This window comes from Oncorhynchus keta, chromosome 21 (assembly GCF_023373465.1).
Source record: "Oncorhynchus keta strain PuntledgeMale-10-30-2019 chromosome 21, Oket_V2, whole genome shotgun sequence".
In the NCBI taxonomy this organism is placed as follows: domain Eukaryota; kingdom Metazoa; phylum Chordata; class Actinopteri; order Salmoniformes; family Salmonidae; genus Oncorhynchus; species Oncorhynchus keta.
In genome coordinates, this window is record NC_068441.1 from 28517804 (window position 1) to 28537848 (window position 20045).

Sequence of the window (20045 nt, forward strand, 5' to 3'; positions counted from 1 at the left end):
CATCCGTTACACTACATCCCGAAGGGTTTGTGCTGATTGTACAGAGATTGTGACAGCTGGTTAAATGGCGTCCCTTGAAAAGGCAAGAATAAGATGTATGTCACGAGAAGTGCAGTATTATCATAATGAGACGAATACTTGGAATACTGAGGAAGAATGGAGGGAAAAAGAGAGTCAGAGGAGGTCTGAGAGAAAGAGGGAGGAAGATGGCGGGAAAAGGGAGATGGTTTGTTAAAGAAGAATGGTAGAAAGTGTAAGCAGAGTGAGCTGAAGACAGTAGGAGAAATGGAAGTTAATGAGGTTGAAGTATCGGAGTTGTTAAGAGTGATGAAGTTCTCAGGCCCAAGGCTTGCTCTGAGGGTCAGGATAAAGATGAGTCTGTGAAAGTAGGAGTGACGTTTTTGGGAAAAGTGGACCCTTGCCTTTTCGCAGATCCATTTGTGGTTTCAGGGTGGGTGAAAACAGATTTGGGGGCTGTGGAAACGGTGAGGGTAACCAGAAGTGGTCTTGTGATAATTGTTTGTGTTTCTGCTGGTCAGAGGGAAAAGGCGCTCCGCGTTAAACAAACGGGGGCAAGAAATGTGAATTGTTTTGCTCTCAAGAAAAGAGTGCCATTGAAATTAGTGATTACTGGGGTAGCAGTAAATGTAAAAGTTGTCCAACTGAAGGCGAAGATTCCCGTTGTTTGTGATGCTTGTCGTTTCGTGCGACGCAGACAGAGTGGTGTGAGTGGTGAAACAGAAGAGTGTTTGCTCAACAAAGTTATGTTAGGATATATACATTTGAAGTCGGAGGTTTACAAATGCTTAGGTTGGAGTCATTAAAACTCGTTTTTCAACCACTCCACATATTTCTTATTGAAAAAATATAGTTTTGGCAAGTCAGTTAGGACATCTACTTTGTTCATGACACAAGTAATTTTTCTAACAATTGTTTACAGACAATTTATTTCACTTACAATTCACTGTATCACAAATCCAGTGGGTCAGAAGTTTACATACACTAAGTTGACTGTGCCTTTGAACAGCTTGGAAAATTCTAGAAAATGATGTCATGGCTTTAGAAGCTTCTGATAGGCTAAGGAATTGTGAAAAACTGAGTTTAAATGTATTTGGCTAAGGTGAATGTAAACTTCCAACTTCAACTGTAAGTTATCCTTTACGAGCTTTTGTGCCGAATACATTACGTTACAGGTGTCAAGCTTATGGACATGTGGCAGCAGTGTGTAGGAGGGAGGTTCCTAGGTGTGAGAAGTGTGCAGAAGGGCATGAGACAAAGGAATGTGTTGCATTGGGGAAAGTAGTGGTATGTGATAATTGTAGTGGTGCCCTTGTGGCTGGGGATCAGAATTGTCCCGTGCGAGAGAAGCAGGTCGAGGTTTCCAGGGTTAGAGTTGTGCAGAAGTTGTCGTGTTCTGAGGTTGTGAAGAAAGTAGAGGAAGATGGGTCAAGGGGGAGGGATCCTGAGAGGTGGTGTGAGTAGTAGATCTGTACCAATACAGAAGGATAAACCAACAAGTGAAATATGTTTCAGTAAGATTGGATTTTTAGCATTTATAGCAATGGTTATCAACTGTACTGCATAGATGGAATGTAAAGTGGCAGAAAATGTAGGTTGTGGTGGCAGCTGCAGACAGGTATTTGGGTGTGCGAGACTTGACATTAGAAGAGTTACAGGGTGTGAGGCTTGATTTTACGAATTGACGGTTTATTAACCCAACTTTACACAGGCTACTGTTAGGCCGCAGCCCACGCCAAATAAATGAAAGATAGCCCACAAGCCAAACGTGACCTTCTCTTGTGAAGCCCAGACATAAGCGAGAGAACAATGGCTAAACCTGGTCTTAACTTCCAATGCTCCATCCCCTGCCCATCCCCCCTCCACGCCACTCCGCCAATTGCTAGGATGCCCGGCATCAGAACATTCCAGGCATTCCCGTGATTGGCAGATAGCAGGTTGATTGCCATGTCGGACCCCGCGAACACTGGTAAGTACAACACAACCCACTAATAGCCTAACACATAACACACAGCTGTCTGTGCCCCCCCCACCACAAAGTCCCTCATCCCCGAGGGAACAAACAAAGTCTCTGAAGTGACCCAGAGGTCTCATTTGCCTGCATGGCCGTGATGGTCGCAGTGTCCAGATGTGAAGCAGGGGGCTCCATCCGTGGCAGGGGGCTGCCTCTCTGGCAACCAGGGAATGAAGGAAGGGATATGGGGGACAAGGAAGCGGGAATGGGGAATGCAGTCTGTGGCTCTAGGGAACCACGCGGTGAGACAGGGAGGGAGACAGGGGGGGTGGGCTGTCTGGAGCCTTGTCTGCGACACCTGGGGGTGGGTGCCTGGAGAATGTCATTGCCAAAGAGGGGAATTGTGGGGGTCCCTGGGGTTTGAGGAGAAGAGGCCCCTCTGTATGGGGCTAACCTGTCCAGGTGCAATGCCACTTTTCTCCCCCCGGGAGGAAGCTGCACCCGGTAAACAACCTCCCGTACCCTCTTCAGGACGCTGCAGGGTCCCACCCTGTGACTGTCCAACTTGGGGCATCTGCCTTTTTTCCTTAGGGGGCTGTAGACTCAGACCAGCTCCCCAGCCTTCCCCAGGTGTGCACGTCGTAGTTCCTTTTCTGCCTCACACCTGCATTCACCAGCTGCTCTCTGGCGAAAGTGTGGGCTGTCTCCAGGCGGTCCTGGAGTCTCCGGGCATACTCCGGCCCCAGGGGAACATTAGGGCTATCCAGGGGCCGACCAAACACCATCTCCGCAGGGGTGTGGATCTCCTTCTGAGTCTGACTGTGCTGTCAGGCTCAGCATGCTCATGGGGCTGATATTGCTGGTCCGAATGTCAGTTGTGAAGCTAATAGCAGTGATGCCCATTGCAAGTAGCTCATGGATGTGTTTCAACAATACTGTGTAACTCCGGTAGGGCAACATCTGAAAAATAGCACCTACTTGGTAGTGTGTACCGGGGCTCAAGGTGCTTGACCAGTCGGCGAAAGCCAACATCACCCACGACAAAGAACGGTTGATTGTCAAGGGCAAAGAATTCCATTATCTTTGCGTTAATGGATTTTGCCTTGGAGTTGTCTCGCTGAAATGTTCTTACTCTTTCAAATGACTGCTCGACTTGAACTAATTTACAGTGGGGCAAAAAAGTATTTAGTCAGTCACCAATTGTGCAAGTTCTCCCACTTAAAAAGATGAGAGAGGCCTGTAATTTTCATCATAGGTACACTTCAACTATGACAGACAAAATGAGAAAAAAGTCCAGAAAATCACATTGTAGGATTTTTAATGAATTTATTTGCAAATTATGGTGTAAAATATGTATTTGGTCACCTACAAACAAGTAAGATTTCTGGCTCTCACAGACCTGTAACTTCTTCTTTAAGAGGCTCCTCTGTCCTCCACTCGTTACCTGTATTAATGGCACCTCTTTGAACTTGTTATCAGTATAAAAGACACCTGTCCACAACCTCAAACAGTCACACCCCAAACTCCACTATGGCCAAGACCAAAGAGCTGTCAAAGGACACCAGAAACAAAATTGTAGACCTGCACCAGGCTGGGAAGACTGAATCTGCAATAGGTAAGCAGCTTGGTTTGAAGAAATCAACTGTGGGAGCAATTATTAGGAAATGGAAGACATACAAGACCACTGATAATCTCCCTTGATCTGGGGCTCCACGGAAGATCTCACCCCGTGGGGTCAAAATGATCACAAGAGCAGTGAGCAAAAATCCCAGAACCAGACCTAGTGAATGACCTGCAGAGAGCTGGGACCAAAGTAACAAAGCCTACCATCAGTAACACACTACGCCACCAGGGACTCAAATCCTGCAGTGCCAGACGTGTCCCCCTGCTTAAGCCAGTACATGTCCAGGCCCGTCTGAAGTTTGCTAGAGAGCAATTGGATGATCCAGAAGAAGATTGGGAGAACGTCATATGTTCAGATGAAACCAAAATATAACTTTTTGGTAAAAAGTCAACTCGTCGTGTTTGGAGGACAAATAATGCTGAGTTGCATCAAAAAAACACCATACCTACTGTGAAGCATGGGGGTGGAAACATCAGGCTTTGTGGCTGTTTTTCTGCAATGGGACCAGGACGACTGATCCGTGTAAAGGAAAGAATGAATGGGGCCATGTATCTTGAGATTTTGAGTGAAAACCTCCTTCCATCAGCAAGGGCATTGAAGATGTGATAGAGGAATTCTAAATTCCTTTATGTTTTAATTGCCAAAACCAATTTCGCACTCGTTTCTAATTCATTAATGAGGTGTAAGTTCATTAACATTACATTACATTTAAGTCATTTAGCAGACGCTCTTATCCAGAGCGTATTATGCATGAAGTAGATCGAGACCAGTCTTAAAAGCCAGGTAAGAGCGTTTAATTCCAGAGAGTACTAACTCCATACACAGATTTCCACAGGTTATAAACTCAAAATGACATCATCAGTTTCCCACGATAGCCCCGTTGTTTTTTGTTTAGGTCCGGAGATGCTTTCTACTCCCCTCATAAACCAGACATTCCAATCTGTCTAAAAGATATACTTTTCTCCCACCAATGGAACATAACCCAAACATTCTTATCTTGTCTGAAAAGTTATATCTTTCTCTCCCCCTTAAACTTCCCAAGAGGCACAGACAATTAATTCGTTCTGCTTACATTTTCAGTAACAGCTTAACCAAGAACTCATTTACATTTAAGTCATTTAGCAGACGCTCTTATCCAGAGCGACTTACAAATTGGTGCATTCACCTTATGACATCCAGTGGAACAGCCACTTTACAATAGTGCATCTAAATCTTTTAGGGGGGGGGAGAAGGATTACTTATCCTATCCTAGGTATTCCTTAAAGAGGTGGGGTTTCAGGTGTCTCCGGAAGGTGGTGATTGACTCCGCTGTCCTGGCGTCGTGAGGGAGTTTGTTCCACCATTGGGGGGCCAGAGCAGCGAACAGTTTTGACTGGGCTGAGCGGGAACTGTACTTCCTCAGTGGTAGGGAGGCGAGCAGGCCAGAGGTGGATGAACGCAGTGCCCTTGTTTGGGTGTAGGGCCTGATCAGAGCCTGGAGGTACTGAGGTGCCGTTCCCCTCACAGCTCCGTAGGCAAGCACCATGGTCTTGTAGCGGATGCGAGCTTCAACTGGAAGCCAGTGGAGAGAGCGGAGGAGCGGGGTGACGTGAGAGAACGTGGGAAGGTTGAACACCAGACGGGCTGTGGCGTTCTGGATGAGTTGTAGGGGTTTAATGGCACAGGCAGGGAGCCCAGCCAACAGCGAGTTGCAGTAATCCAGACGGGAGATGACAAGTGCCTGGATTAGGACCTGCGCCGCTTCCTGTGTGAGGCAGGGTCGTACTCTGCGGATGTTGTAGAGCATGAACCTACAGGAACGGGCCACCGCCTTGATGTTAGTTGAGAATGACAGGGTGTTGTCCAGGATCACGCCAAGGTTCTTAGCGCTCTGGGAGGAGGACACAATGGAGTTGTCAACCGTGATGGCGAGATCATGGAACGGGCAGTCCTTCCCCGGGAGGAAGAGCAGCTCCGTCTTGCCGAGGTTCAGCTTGAGGTGGTGATCCGTCATCCACACTGATATGTCTGCCAGACATGCAGAGATGCGATTCGCCACCTGGTCATCAGAAGGGGGAAAGGAGAAGATTAATTGTGTGTCGTCTGCATAGCAATGATAGGAGAGACCATGTGAGGTTATGACAGAGCCAAGTGACTTGGTGTATAGCGAGAATAGGAGAGGGCCTAGAACAGAGCCCTGGGGACACCAGTGGTGAGAGCGCGTGGTGAGGAGACAGATTCTCGCCACGCCACCTGGTAGGAGCGACCTGTCAGGTAGGACGCAATCCAAGCGTGGGCCGCGCCGGAGATGCCCAACTCGGAGAGGGTGGAGAGGAGGATCTGATGGTTCACAGTATCGAAGGCAGCCGATAGGTCTAGAAGGATGAGAGCAGAGGAGAGAGAGTTAGCTTTAGCAGTGCGGAGCGCCTCCGTGATGCAGAGAAGAGCAGTCTCAGTTGAATGACTAGTCTTGAAACCTGACTGATTTGGATCAAGAAGGTCATTCTGAGAGAGATAGCGGTAGAGCTGGCCAAGGACGGCACGTTCAAGAGTTTTGGAGAGAAAAGAAAGAAGGGATACTGGTCTGTAGTTGTTGACATCGGAGGGATCGAGTGTAGGTTTTTTCAGAAGGGGTGCAACTCTCGCTCTCTTGAGGACGGAAGGGACGTAGCCAGCGGTCAGGGATGAGTTGATGAGCGAGGTGAGGTAAGGGAGAAGGTCTCCGGAAATGGTCTGGAGAAGAGAGGAGGGGATAGGGTCAAGCGGGCAGGTTGTTGGGCGGCCGGCCGTCACAAGACGCGAGATTTCATCTGGAGAGAGAGGGGAGAAAGAGGTCAGAGCACAGGGTAGGGCAGTGTGAGCAGAACCAGCAGTGTCATTTGACTTAGCAAACGAGGATCGGATGTCGTCGACCTTCTTTTCAAAATGGTTGACGAAGTCATCTGCAGAGAGGGAGGGGGGAATTCAGGAGGGAGGAGAAGGTGGCAAATAGCTTCCTAGGGTTAGAGGCAGATGCTTGGAATTTAGAGTGGTAGAAAGTGGCTTTAGCAGCAGAGACAGAGGAGGAAAATGTAGAGAGGAGGGAGTGAAAGGATGCCAGGTCCGCAGGGAGGCGAGTTTTCCTCCATTTCCGCTCGGCTGCCCGGAGCCCTGTACTCATAATAGTATTAGAATAAATGGTTCTAATCAATAATGTATACATAATTAATCATTTCAAATATAATTTCCTCTATCAATCCTCCCTTTGATCAAATATTATACATTCAAATCTACAAAATAAAAATATTATTATAAATGTTTACCCGACTCTTCACCCATTAATCAAATCTAACCTTAACTCCAACTGTTTTTAAACCTACACCAGAATCATAAATCCTCTTTCAGGATTTTTCGTTAGACCTTCATTAAAAAACAGTTTAATCATTGAAACAAATTACAATCTAATTCCCCTTCATCTCAACACTATTCTCATCAAACATAAATTCCCCACAAATGACAGATCCAGATTCGTCCACTTCCTCTGTAGACATGCCTTCAGTCCTCCACGGGTCGGAACCTGGAATCGGCCCATAACGCCCCATCTGTAGTGTCATTGATCTCTCTATAGTCCTGGAAACAATAACTTTCATACATACACGCAATCAACCACGTACGTACAAGACTAACACAGTCACACAGGTTAAGGTGGCCCATAACACCACATTTTTCCATAAATACTGTCAACCCAATTTAGTTCAGAGAAGTATCCACCCCAGAGTTTCTGCCAACCCGTGAGCCAGGGTGGTCAAAACAGCTGAGGCTTCGGGCACTGATTCGTCCGGAGCTGTGTTACCTGGGATGTAAGACATGGTCCTGATCATCACGGCCACTTCCCCCTTGTGAGAGTAGAACCCCGGAAATGCTTAACTCTAATCCTGCTAGGATCCAATTTCTTGCCTTGACTCATCTGGCACCTCTCCTGGAACCCCAATGTTATCAATGTATACCTTGTCATCAAATGACCCAGATGGAGTGCCCCTCCCTTCCCTCCTAGATAACTTCATGTCCTTTTGTCTGCACACATGACCCACACAACCACTAGGTGTCAACACCGGCCCATTTTATTTTATTGAAATCCCCAGAGTTCAACCAGCCCGTCAATTCAGACATGGTCTCGTCAGTGGTCATACTCTCCATCCTATTGCAAGTACCAACTCGACTCCTGGGGACATAAATAGGGCAAATCAATACAACTTTCATTATATTTCATGAACAGCTTTACCATGCCGACCCACACTCCTCTACCCAGAACCGTACTGGGGTCTCGACCAAGACCTGGTCATATCCATACCACAACCCTAGATCCACCCCCTATTTCTGTTTAAAGGGTTAAGCGTATCTTTATGCAATTACATCCCTCTCTCCTGATTACAATCAAAAACTCTCATCTTCACTCTACTCTACCTTCTTCCATACTGGGTGAGTGGATTCATATAGCCCTCTTCTTTCTCCTACACTTCTTCCTTTTCTATTTTGGAACAAAATCCTCACCGTCTAAACCATGGGTCAAATTACCACTCTCCGCATATCTAGTAGGACGTGCTGTATCAGGAACATGTCACCCACGATAAGACAGCTCAGACGAACAGCTTCCATGTGAAACCCCACCCTTTCCCAGAGAACACATCACTTAGCAAGAGCCAGACACATCTTCACTCCTATGAACAAAAACAGGGGTGACAGGACAGGGAGGGTTACTTCATTCGAGAGATGGCCCCCGGAATTCTGTTAATTCCAGTTCTCCTCTCGAACACTGTTATTGTTCTGACAGTGACAAATGTGCCCTACCCTCCCGCAGTGCGATATGAATCCGGGTAGCTCTTTCAGCTAGCTGTCACCAGGAGGCCTTGGTATGGGACTGGATTGAGTGACTTCATCTGTAGTTCTCCTGTAGTGTATAAAATCTTGGACATACAGATTTGGTTAATAAAACAGTTTCTTATTCGTTCTGTTTATTAGCTAAAACATTTTTTTTTATCCTATTCTAGAACACCATTTACCCATCCCCCCTTTTGTTACCTGGCTCTGCCCAGGTAACAACCTTGCCTTATTTTTAAACAATGACTTAGGTAAGATTTAGTATATTATCCTGTCTGACATTATCATTTAGGAGTGTCCCTTTCATTTTCCACATGTCCAATTCTCGCTTTTGTATCCATTCAGTAACTGTTATCTTATCTACACACTATGTTATCTTTACTCGTCCTGGCTCCCCTTCTACACTTCTCTCTGCTCTCCAACCTTCAAGGTCTCTGCAGTGCGGGGGAGGGCTCCTCTGTCTGCCTGTTCCCCTATCTGTCTATAGCTATGTTTCTCATGTTTTCCAAATTTGAACTACATGTCTCACTGTTTGGCTCCATCCAAACCCATGGACCCTCTTTTAGAAAAAAACATGTCTATGAGCGGCTTTTCTCCAAATTCCCCACATTTCCTCAAATAATCTATATTAATCCTAACAATAATCCTAAATCATCACAGATGTCCTACATTCCTGCTAAATGCAACACCATTCAAAAACTCATAATAATCAATCAAGGTCTAATAAATTCCAACCATATTAAAAATCCTTCCTACACTAACAAGCCCTCTCCTTGGGGACCCTCAGTATTCTATCTGACAATAACATGGGTTTAATATGTGTTGCAAAGTGTGGAATAAAACTTTGGTCATGGAAAACAGAGTAAAGCAGAACAAAGCATTCTTATAACCCATCTGGTCATCTCAGCTATTCCTATCCTGCACCAGGTGGGCACCATGCCACCCTTCACGACAGGGAGAACAAACATACATGGGTCATCCTCAGTCAGTCTCATCCTCCCCTGAAAGCATGCTTCACCTCAGCCTCTCCAACTGGAGCATCAAGCAAAGGCATCATGCCTGAAGCCTTCACCACATCTGTAACAGACTTCTTAAAACACGGTATGATGCAAGCAGCACAACACATCAATAACAAATAATACAAGAATTAGCTTCAGAAATCCAGTAACCACCATACCAGTGTACTTACCAAACCAGGCTCCCAACTAAGAGTCAGACTCCTCCACCCCCTGCCATGGTCTCATCTCAGCAGATAGTGCATCAAGCCCATTAAGGCCCTTAGATATACTACCATCTGGACTGGTGTTATTAGGAATATACGTGCAACATTGTTCACCGAACATCTTGCAGGCGCCCCCCTGACTAGCAAGAAGCATATCCTAAGCAAGTCTGTTCTGTATAAGACAGCCACAAATTGTCCCTACCATCAAAACCAGTCTCCGTGCCTAATTGATCAATAGCTGAATAGTCTAACATAAATTACCTGAATAGGATTTTTAACACAGTGGTGGCAGGGGTGGTAGAGGAGTGTGCCTGGCCCTGGTTCGTCTGGGACCTCTGATTTTGGCAGTACCTTAATAGAAAACACACCCATCGTGTCTGACACGGTCCTTTGTAGTCCGAGGGTGTAAGTGCCTGCATCAGAGAGCTTAATAGTTTTGATGGTTAGTAGGATTTCATCACCTTTACAAAGTTCAACAGTGCTCCCAGGTTTCCCCCATATCATGGAAAACCTATCCACCTTTGTGGGAACCCCTATGCCATAAGGATATCCTCTTCTCCAATCCCAGAACTGTCCCAAGTTGGTTATCATGTAATCCCCATACGGACACCCTCCCTTATTACACAGGTAATGTCCCCCGTCTTTTGACACTTCTGTACACGGGTGTTAAAACCAAACAAAAATATCTCATTTCCTTCTCTGCCCTGTTGGCTCAAAATATATGTTATCTTCCCCTATTTATTCACAATGATAAATATGACTTTCTCTCTGTTACAATACCAAATCCCTAATATCCCATTCAAAAAACTTCACAGCGAATGTTATAAGACAGAATCCTGAACCACTTTCTCATTTGCGGTTCAAACAGTAATTCTAAGCCCTCAACCGAAACTGCTTAATTTCTAATGAATTTACCTTAAAAACTAGTAACTCAATATGACCCCATTCATTATACAAATGACTCTCCCCTGAGGCTGATCAGACCTCAGAAGCCAGTCATGATAAGGTCAAAAGGTCATACCATATTAGACATAAAGAACCCTTTATCCTTACAATAGAAATAGTCGCCTGTGTAATTAAAACCCATAAAATAACATCTCATAAGGTTCCATATGTGAGCGTGCCTCTTTAAAATACCCTTGCACTAAAACAAACAGTTCTAACAGTTGTTCCATGTGTATAATTTGCAGACCTTTTTCAATTTGGTCGTTTAAAGCTGCTCTCTCCCCCACTCTCCCCAAAGTTATAATCCCAGGAGGCCTCTAAAAGTGAGACACCACACCCCTAACTATCATTCACTAATGCTACCTCGAATCAGAAACTCAATAAGTGAACTATAACTAAAACCTAATGATAATTCCCCTTTGACTCAAATCATTAATCATAAGTTTTAAACATCGTCTACGGATATGTTTACTTAAATGACCATGCTACCTTTAGATACAATTAACCCGATAACATTATTATCCAATGCATTACTTTTTCTCTCTGCCGCAAATGTCGTACATTTCATAGTGTAAGGAATCCGTAATTTAATCCCCGATATTTAATAAATATGCATTCGCATTCCCTCATGGCTCCTTTAATTTACTTACTTTTGGGTAACTCCCATCCGTCCCGGAACAAAGAGTTCTACCTAAACCCGCCAGAACACACTGTTCAACTAAGTTAAATCAAACCCTAAAATTGACCATAACCAGTAAACAAATTAACAAAACACTTTTATATCAACTTCTGAAAAGTTACTCGAAACCTCGATCCACACACTAACAGCCATACGATTTGCTCCGTTATCCCCAGTGACAAAAGTGCCTCGCTAGTGACGTCATCATCAAGCGCTCAACCTGCCAATTCGTAGTGACTTCAAATGAATTGTAAATAATTCTTGTTCGATTAACCAAACCTTATTTATCACAACTGTTCAAATCCTGAATTATAATTTACCACCCCACCCAACATCTCTAAATTCGCTAATTTTATAAAAGCTTTTCGATGGGCATAAATTATAATTGTCTCTTTGTTATCATTTAGAACCCCTTTTGCTCTAAGTAACTGTCTCGTCTTTGACTTAGTATTTTCATTACAACTCTCTTCCCAATACGTTATTCACTTGTCTAATTACAAACTCAGACCAGCATTAGTGAGTGTACGCCTTAAAAATGCATTGTCTCTGGGAACGTGGAAATCCCCTTAACCCAAACGTTTACTACAAAAACAAAACCTAAATTATGATAATCCCCTCACATCGTTTGTTTTAAATCCCTTGAGGTATCATGTAACTAATTTTTCTATCTTCGAATTGTCGACCCACAATATTTTTTTCCCACTGTCATATACTCAAACCATTGTGATTACCGTGCACTGTCCCTTTAAGATAAGGCATTTTATTTGTTCCCCGCAATGAGAACAGAAATCAGATCATTTTTAGAATACGTTACTTTTTGTTCATTTTTGTTCATTTTTAAATTCTATGTGCGTGCAGTTCTATAAATTTGTAATTTACCGTTACTTAGTTACTTCTAGTTATTATTCTGTCTGCCTATGTGTGTGTTCCTTTAAAAATAATCAGTATGTATTTTCCATTCCTGTGAAGCGCGTCCATAGAAGACTTTTGATCGGACATCACATTTCACCCATAGGATATTCCTTTTGGGACTTTCAACGTTAATGTCTCGAATGTCACTAATCTAGACTAAGTTGACCTCTCCTGTGAACCACGTCTATAGAAGACTTTTGATCGGACATCCCATTTCGCCCATAGGATATTCCTTTTGGGACTTTCAACGTTAATGTCTCAAATCTCACTACTCTAGACTAATCACTTATCATTTGATATTAATTTATTTCAGCATTGTACAGGTTCATTTATTCTGTTCGCCTAGAATTACCCTGCCTTCTCACCAAGCCAAATTTATCCTCACCTGTTTTAACATATCTATCTGCTACTTTCCACAGTCAGCTTCCCATATACAGATAGACTATTAGGTAAAAACTTTATTTAGGTATGTTTATTGAATTATTGGCCATCCTATTTGTACGGAACAAGCGTCCTAATTCTCCAATGCGTACTATATCACTCCTTAATAATCCTTCTGGCTTGCAAGACCAGGCTTTATTAAGCTCTAGTTTATTTGATGGTAGTGCACCTTACCTCAGATCAATTTCGGACCTGCTTCCTTTTTATCGATATCCTGGTTAATACCCCCGGTAGAAACCCATTTTATTTGTTCGGAATATTCAAGCACCTATTATTGATCAAATTCAACTCCTTCATAACATTTTAATCAATAAATATCCTAAATAATCCCTCCCAAATTCGAGAATAAAGGCTACTTTACCTGCTGACGACTGGGAACAGCATTGTTCGTTTGAATCTAGTCACCCTCCCTGTCCTCTGTGATAATACGCAGGCCTGTTTCAATTTTAACCTCAATTCAGAGGTCAGGTCTTTAGTAAAACGAGTCAAAAACTTGTCCGTGCACGATTTTCAGCGTATTACCTTCAGATAACATGTAGAGATATTTAGATCCGGCTCGAAGGACCAAATTGATAGAGGAATTCCTTTATGTTTTAATTGCCAAAACCAATTTCGCACTCGTTTCTAATTCATTAATGAGGTGTAAGTTCATTAATTATGCATGAAGTAGATCGAGACCAGTCTTAAAAGCCAGGTAAGAGCGTTTAATTCCAGAGAGTACTAACTCCATACACAGATTTCCACAGGTTATAAACTCAAAATGACATCATCAGTTTCCCACGATAGCCCCGTTGTTTTTTGTTTAGGTCCGGAGATGCTTTCTACTCCCCTCATAAACCAGACATTCCAATCTGTCTAAAAGATATACTTTTCTCCCACCAATGGAACATAACCCAAACATTCTTATCTTGTCTGAAAAGTTATATCTTTCTCTCCCCTTAAACTTCCCAAGAGGCACAGACAATTAATTCGTTCTGCTTACATTTTCAGTAACAGCTTAACCAAGAACTCATAATAGTATTAGTATAAATGGTTCTAATCAATAATGTATACATAATTAATCATTTCAAATATAATTTCCTCTATCAAGATGAAACGTGGCTGGGTCTTTCAGTATGACAATGATCCCAAACACACCTCCCGGGCAACGGAAGGAGTGGCTTCGTAAGAAGCATTTCAAGGTCCTGGAGTGGCCTAGCCAGTCTCCTGGCTTATTATTATTATTATTTATTATTATTATTATTATTATATTATCCTGATCTCAACCCCATAGAAAATCTTTGGAGGGAGTTGAAAGTCTGTGTTGCCCAGCAACAGCCCCAAAACATCACTGCTCTAGAGGAGATCTGCATGGAGGAATGGGCCAAAATACCAGCAACAGTGTGTGAAAACCTTGTGAAGACTTACAGAAAACGTTTGACCTTTGTCATTGCCAACAAAGGGTATATAACAAAGTATTGAGATAAACTTTTGTTATTGACCAATTACTTATTTTCCACCATAATTTGCAAATAAATTCATTAAAAATCCTACAATGTCATTTTCTGGATTTTTTTTCCCCCTCATTTTGTCTGTCATGGTTGAAGTGTACCTATGATGAAAATTACTGGCCTCTCTCATCTTTTTAAGTGGGAGAACTTGCACAATTGGTGGCTGACTAAATACTTTTTTGACCCACTGTTGTTGTTGGTAGTGTGCTCTTAGTATGTTTATATTTTTGTTCTGTGTAGCTCTGTATTTTTCATGGCGTCATTACGTCATCTACCTACATTATATAGCTATGCACGTCAGCTTCGACATCGGTTTTGCACATCAGCTGATGCCGATGTTGGCATTTTTAGCAAATATCGGCCAATTCCGATATGCTCACCAATATATTGTGCATCCGTAAAAATTATACTCTTCGCAAAAATGTTTCTTTAATTTGCAATATGTAGAATCTATGAGAATAGAGGTTCAGAAGTTTTGTGAAGCAGCACAGTTGAGAGGTAGATGGGAGGGGTTGAGTGGAGCTGAAGGATGGGATTAAAAACAAACAAGAGTCCGTAAAATGTATATAGTATGTATAAGCTGGAAGTAGAAGCCTAAGTGTTGCTGTCCATTAGTTTACTCCACTTAGGGGAGAGATGGAAGGGTTAAGGGAAAATAATAAAGTAATTTTGCTTTGTCATTATGGGGTATTGTGTGTATGTTCTGTTTTATTTAATCCATTTTAGAATAAGGCTGTAACATAACAAAATGTGGAAAAGTTCAAGGGGTCTGAATACTTTCCCGAATATGCAATATTAAAGCTGATCTGTATGAAAATACACTTTAATAAAAAATGACTTTCTATACAAAATGCTGGAGTATAGAGCCACATGTAACATTTCAGCTTCATTGTCCAAATACATATGGTGTGGACTTCATATACACGTGCATATAGTCATTTATATGCACTTGTGTGTGTATATGGATCGGTCATTAACTAAGTTTAATGAGGCTGGAAAAATCATTGTGGTGAAATATGTATTTCGCTGCATATGTTTAAGTGTGTGTGATTGATAGCACTGTATTTGTGTCCGTTTGAAGAAGTGAGTGTGCATTTATTTAAATATGTGTTTTTTTTCCTTCTTCTGATGAGCAGAGCAGTCAGCCCAAGCTGGAGGTGTTCCAGGAGATGCTGAGTAAGCACCCCAGTGTGTTCTATCCCTCCCGCACTCCCAAGAGCTTGTTGGTGCACTGGCAGCTACTCAAACAGTACTATCTGCTGGAGGACCAGAGTGGTGAGAAAAACTCAACTGGGATTATCTGTTCATTACACAGTTTACATCCCAAATGGCACCCTATTCCCTTGTAGTTGGTCAAAAGTAGTGGTGCCATTTGGGACACTGTTAGCCCATCACTTGACATCCATGGAGTGTAGTTACTATATATATATTTTTTTAAGTTAACTATACACAAATGTTTGACTGTTAAACTAAAACTAAGTGAGTTGAGCCTTATTGTATGGTTTGATTCTCTTTTGCAGTTCAACCTCTCCCTAAAGGAAACCAAGTTCTCAACTTCTCTGATGCTGAGCAGCTGGTGGATGATGCTAAGCTAAAGTAAGAGAAACGTTCTGACCACAATTAATTAAAGTTTCCCTGAGGTTAAATTCAGAGCTCCTCTCGTGTCGGTCATTTTAATCAGTGTCTCTGTCTCGTTACCCAGGGAGAGCAGGGATGAGGTGCTGGAGCATGGTGGGTTACTCAACCATAGAAACATGTATATAAATTACACATTACTAACACATAAAAAGAAGGTGCTTCATTGACCAAATTCAGAGCAACTGAATGCATGTTAATGATTTATTGGAGTAGAAATTATTTGCGTCATCTCTCCTGCCCTTCCTCATTTTCTCCTCACTCTCAGAGCTGATGATCTCTGACCGCCATCAGAAGAAGGAGATAAGACAGCTGGAACAGGAGCTACCACGCTGGCAGGTCTTGGTGGACAGCATCACAGGTGAGCAATACAGTGCATTCGGAAAGTATTCAGACCCCTTAACTTTTTCCACATTTTGTTACGTTACAGCCTTTTTGTAAAATGGATTAAATTGTTGGCTATGACGCTACAAGCTTGGCACAGCTGTATTCAAGTGCTGTCAGGTTGGATGGGGAGTTGCTGCCCAGCTAATTTCAGGTATCCATAGAGGTGTTAGATCGGGTTCATTCTGGGCTCTGGATGGGCCACTCAAGCACATTCAGAGACTTGTCCCGAAGCCACTCCTCCAGACAGACAGACAGTGTCTAACACGCTAAAGCTCAGTGGGGGAACTGACTGTACCACAGGCGCTGTGTGTAAGGTGCCCTGAAACTAAAGTACCCCTCTGTTGTCTTGTTGCACCCCAAAACAGCTAATTCTGTTCAGTGGAGATGGACAAAATAAAATAGGCATTCATCTGTGTGTAGCTAATGTTGAGCGCTTAAAGAACATTGTGGCCAGTTGGGTTAAAAAGTTTACACGTAACAATGTTTCAGTCATTATTTTCAGAGATAGCTAAACAGCCCCACCCATTGCAAGTCAAAATGTGATTGGTTCATTTCACTGTTATTCCAAAATTCGGCTCTAATACAGTTGTATGGCTGAGGCCTTCTTCTGAAGGCCTAGTCAATGGCTGACTGAGCTAGCTAGGTTTTTCAACCCAGAGACCACAAAAGAAAATCCTGATTGGATATTTTTTTCTCTTCAGCATTAATCTTTCTCTTTCTCTTTCCAACACAAACACAACATTTTTATTTAATTGGAGACCCATTTTGACAGTGACCTGTTGGCTCTGTAGGCGAACTGCAGGGGGTCAAGGAGGGCATCTGTGATGGTTTTGAGGTGGGATAGAATAAGGATCTCGAATAGGATAGGGGGATTTATAGCCTAGTATCAGTCTAATTGAGGTGTAGACAATAGAACTTGTTAACGCGGATGCATTAACTTCTAACATGGCTGCATGGGATTTGTCAGATTATAAAGTCGGGTGGTTTTGTTGTGTCCAATAGCTTTTCGGACACTGCCAACGCAAGGAGCCGCTTGTGGATTTGACAAAACAACCGCTATGCGGGTGTCGGCTTGTGCGGATCTGACAGAATCTAGCCCTTTATGTTGTTTTGTTCTCAGGGATGAACTCTCCAGACTTTGACAACCAGACACTGGCAGCGCTGAGAGGCCGGATGGGGTCACGAGAGGTGAGCAGCTAATTTCAGATTTGACAGTTAACTGAATTTACATTAGACCGTCCAAGACCAAATTATATTAGCACCATAGTAAGATGACTGTGGAGCAGGTTAATTATACGGAAATGTATGCTTACAAAATATGAAAATATATGCACACATGACTAACTTCCTTTGGTCTGCTAAATGTCCTGTATTTTATGAAGCTGATCTGACTGTTCCTCTAGATCACCCTGGGCAGAGCCACCAAGGACAAGCAGATCGATGTAGATCTGTCTCTGGAAGGACCTGCCTGGAAGATCTCCAGGAAACAAGGTGACTCACTACATCACATGCAGCACCATGACATAGGTCCTCATTTAACACTGGTTGTGACTGAAATGGAACCCTACAGGGTGGCGCTATAGGCCCTGGTCAAAAATGGTGCACTATGTAAAGAATAAGATGCCATTTCAGACACACCCCCTATCTGCATTATCTGGGTCTAAAGCTGAACAACCAGTATTATCTGGACTCTACAGGGCAGTGCTTGTCTTGTCCTCACGTCACCTTAGTGAAATTATACCCTGTTAAAATGTGACTGTTTTCTGCTAAATGTCTATCATGGGGTAATATTATCAGGACTTTACCTAGTTTGTCATTGTGTGTTTATAACTGGTTTATAATTATATGTCCATAATGTACAGGGATCATTAAACTAAAGAACAACGGAGACTTCTTCATAGCCAACGAAGGCCGCAGGCCCATCTACATAGACGGCAGACCAGTCTTGTCTGGCTACAAGTGGAAACTCAACAATAACTCTGTGGTGGAGGTGTGTGGATGGTTCTGGACAACTTAAATGGCAGGGAATATGATTGAGAAATGTGTTCAAAGTGGCAAAGGGTATATTTCATAAACAACAACAGCCACCTCTTTATAATACATGAACCTCACAAGTAATTTAAGTAAGCTGATCTCACTCATTAAGGCAGAAGCAGCTAAGATGAACCAGCAGTGAGAGAGAGAGAGAGCTGTGCTGCCTCAGTGGAGCAGAGGCCAAGGCACATGCCTTTGTCTACTGCCCAGCCAGCTCCTACATACAGAGCAATGAGGTCCACATGAAGGAGCACAGACTTGAATGAAAGGAACCCAGAACCCCTTTGGTTATGGTTATACAGTGGAGTAAGAGCAGGACACCCACACACTGAGAATGGTTGTGATATTTGGTAACCTTTCCACTGCTGGGTATTTTAAGGTGAATCTTATCTCAAAGACCCTCAATTATACTTTCAAAACTACAGGACCATAACACCAGTTTAGTCTTGTTTAAATTGGCATTCATATCATGAGGTTCCACAGTGCATATAAGACAATGAAGTGGTTTTAATTCTGTTTTTCCCCCATACAGATTGGTTTAGGTTGAGCTGGTACATGCAAAAATGCATTTAGGACCAGGATAGGGAATCACTTGAAAAGGGATATTGTGCATGTATGTACAGTTGAAGTCAGAAGTTTACATACACTTTAGCCAAATACATTTAATCCTAGTAAAAATTCCCTGTCTTAGGTCAGTTAGGATCACCACTTTATTTTAAGAATGTGAAATGTCAGAATAATAGAGGAAATTATTTATTTATATTCATATCTTGAAGTAAATAAATTCTCACTACAATAAATGTTAATATAAAGTTAGTAAAAATAGATAAGATCTTGCTACCATGGATATCTACAGTTGAAGTCGGCGGTTTACATACACCTTAGCCAAATACATTTAAACTCAGTTTTTCACAATTCCTGACATTTAATCCTAGTAAAACATTCCCTGTCTTAGGTCAGTTAGGATCACCACTTTATTTCAGCTTTTATTTCTTTCATCACATTCCCAGTGGGTCAGAAGTTTACATGCACTCAATTAGTATTTGGTAGCATTGCCTTTAAATTGTTTAACTTGGGTCAAGTGTTTCGGGTAGCCTTCCACAAGCTTCCCAAAATAAGTTGAGTGGATTTTGGCCCATTCCTCCTGCCAGAGCTTGTGTAACTGAGTCAGGCTTGTAGGCCTCCTTGCTCGCACACGCTTTTTCAGTTCTGCCCACACATGTTTCTATGGGATTGAGGTCAGGGCTTTGTGATGGCCACTCCAATACCTTGACTTTGTTGTCCTTAAGCCATTTTGCCACAACTTTGGAAGTATGCTTGGGGTCATTGTCCATTTGGAAGACCCATTTGCGACCAAGCTTTAACTTCCTGCCTGACTGATGTCTTGAGATGTTGCTTCAATATATCCACATAATTTTCCTACCTCATGATGCTATCTATTTTGTGAAGTGCACCAGTCCCTCCTGCAGCAAAGCACCCCCACAACATGATGCTGCCACCCCCGTGCTTCACGGTTGGGATGGTGTTCTTCGGCTTGCAAGCCTCCCCCTTTTTCATTCCAACATAACAATGGTCAATATGGCCAAACAGTTCTATTTTTGTTTCATCAGGCCAGAGGACATTTCTCCAAAAAGTACGATCTTTGTCCCCATGTGCAGTTGCAAACCGTAGTCTGGCTTTTTTATGGTGATTTTTGGAGCAGTAGCTTCTTCCTTGCTGAGCGGCCTTTCAGGTTATGTCGATATAGGACTCATTTTACTGTGGATTTAGATACTTTTGTACCTGTTTTCTCCAGCATCTTCACAAGGTCCTTTTGCTGTTGTTCTGGGATTGATTTGCACGTTTCACACCAAAGTGCGGTCATCTCT

At 42.9% G+C, this 20045-nt stretch overlaps 1 protein-coding gene across 1 annotated transcript; it reads left to right on the forward strand.

Annotated features, from left to right (window-relative positions):
• Positions 1–9487: 9487 nt before the first annotated feature.
• LOC118399888 (microspherule protein 1-like) lies at positions 9488–18361 on the forward strand. The gene is made up of 8 exons (XM_052474566.1): positions 9488–9511; positions 15258–15396; positions 15642–15717; positions 15824–15852; positions 16025–16117; positions 17264–17331; positions 17547–17634; positions 18006–18361. Exons 1-8 carry the CDS (start codon positions 9488–9490, stop codon positions 18158–18160), a joined length of 672 nt encoding a protein of 223 aa, XP_052330526.1. The 3' UTR covers positions 18161–18361.
• Positions 18362–20045: the final 1684 nt, after the last annotated feature.

What these genes read in the sequence shown, in the direction of transcription:
- LOC118399888 (XM_052474566.1), top strand. Translation starts at nt 9,488, where the DNA reads ATGCCTGAAGCCTTCACCACATCT. An exon ending in GTGGATGATGCTAAGCTAAA is followed by an intron (nt 15,718 to 15,823) that starts GTAAGAGAAACG and finishes CTCGTTACCCAG; the next exon opens with GGAGAGCAGGGATGAGGTGC. An exon ending in GCCGGATGGGGTCACGAGAG is followed by an intron (nt 17,332 to 17,546) that starts GTGAGCAGCTAA and finishes CTGTTCCTCTAG; the next exon opens with ATCACCCTGGGCAGAGCCAC.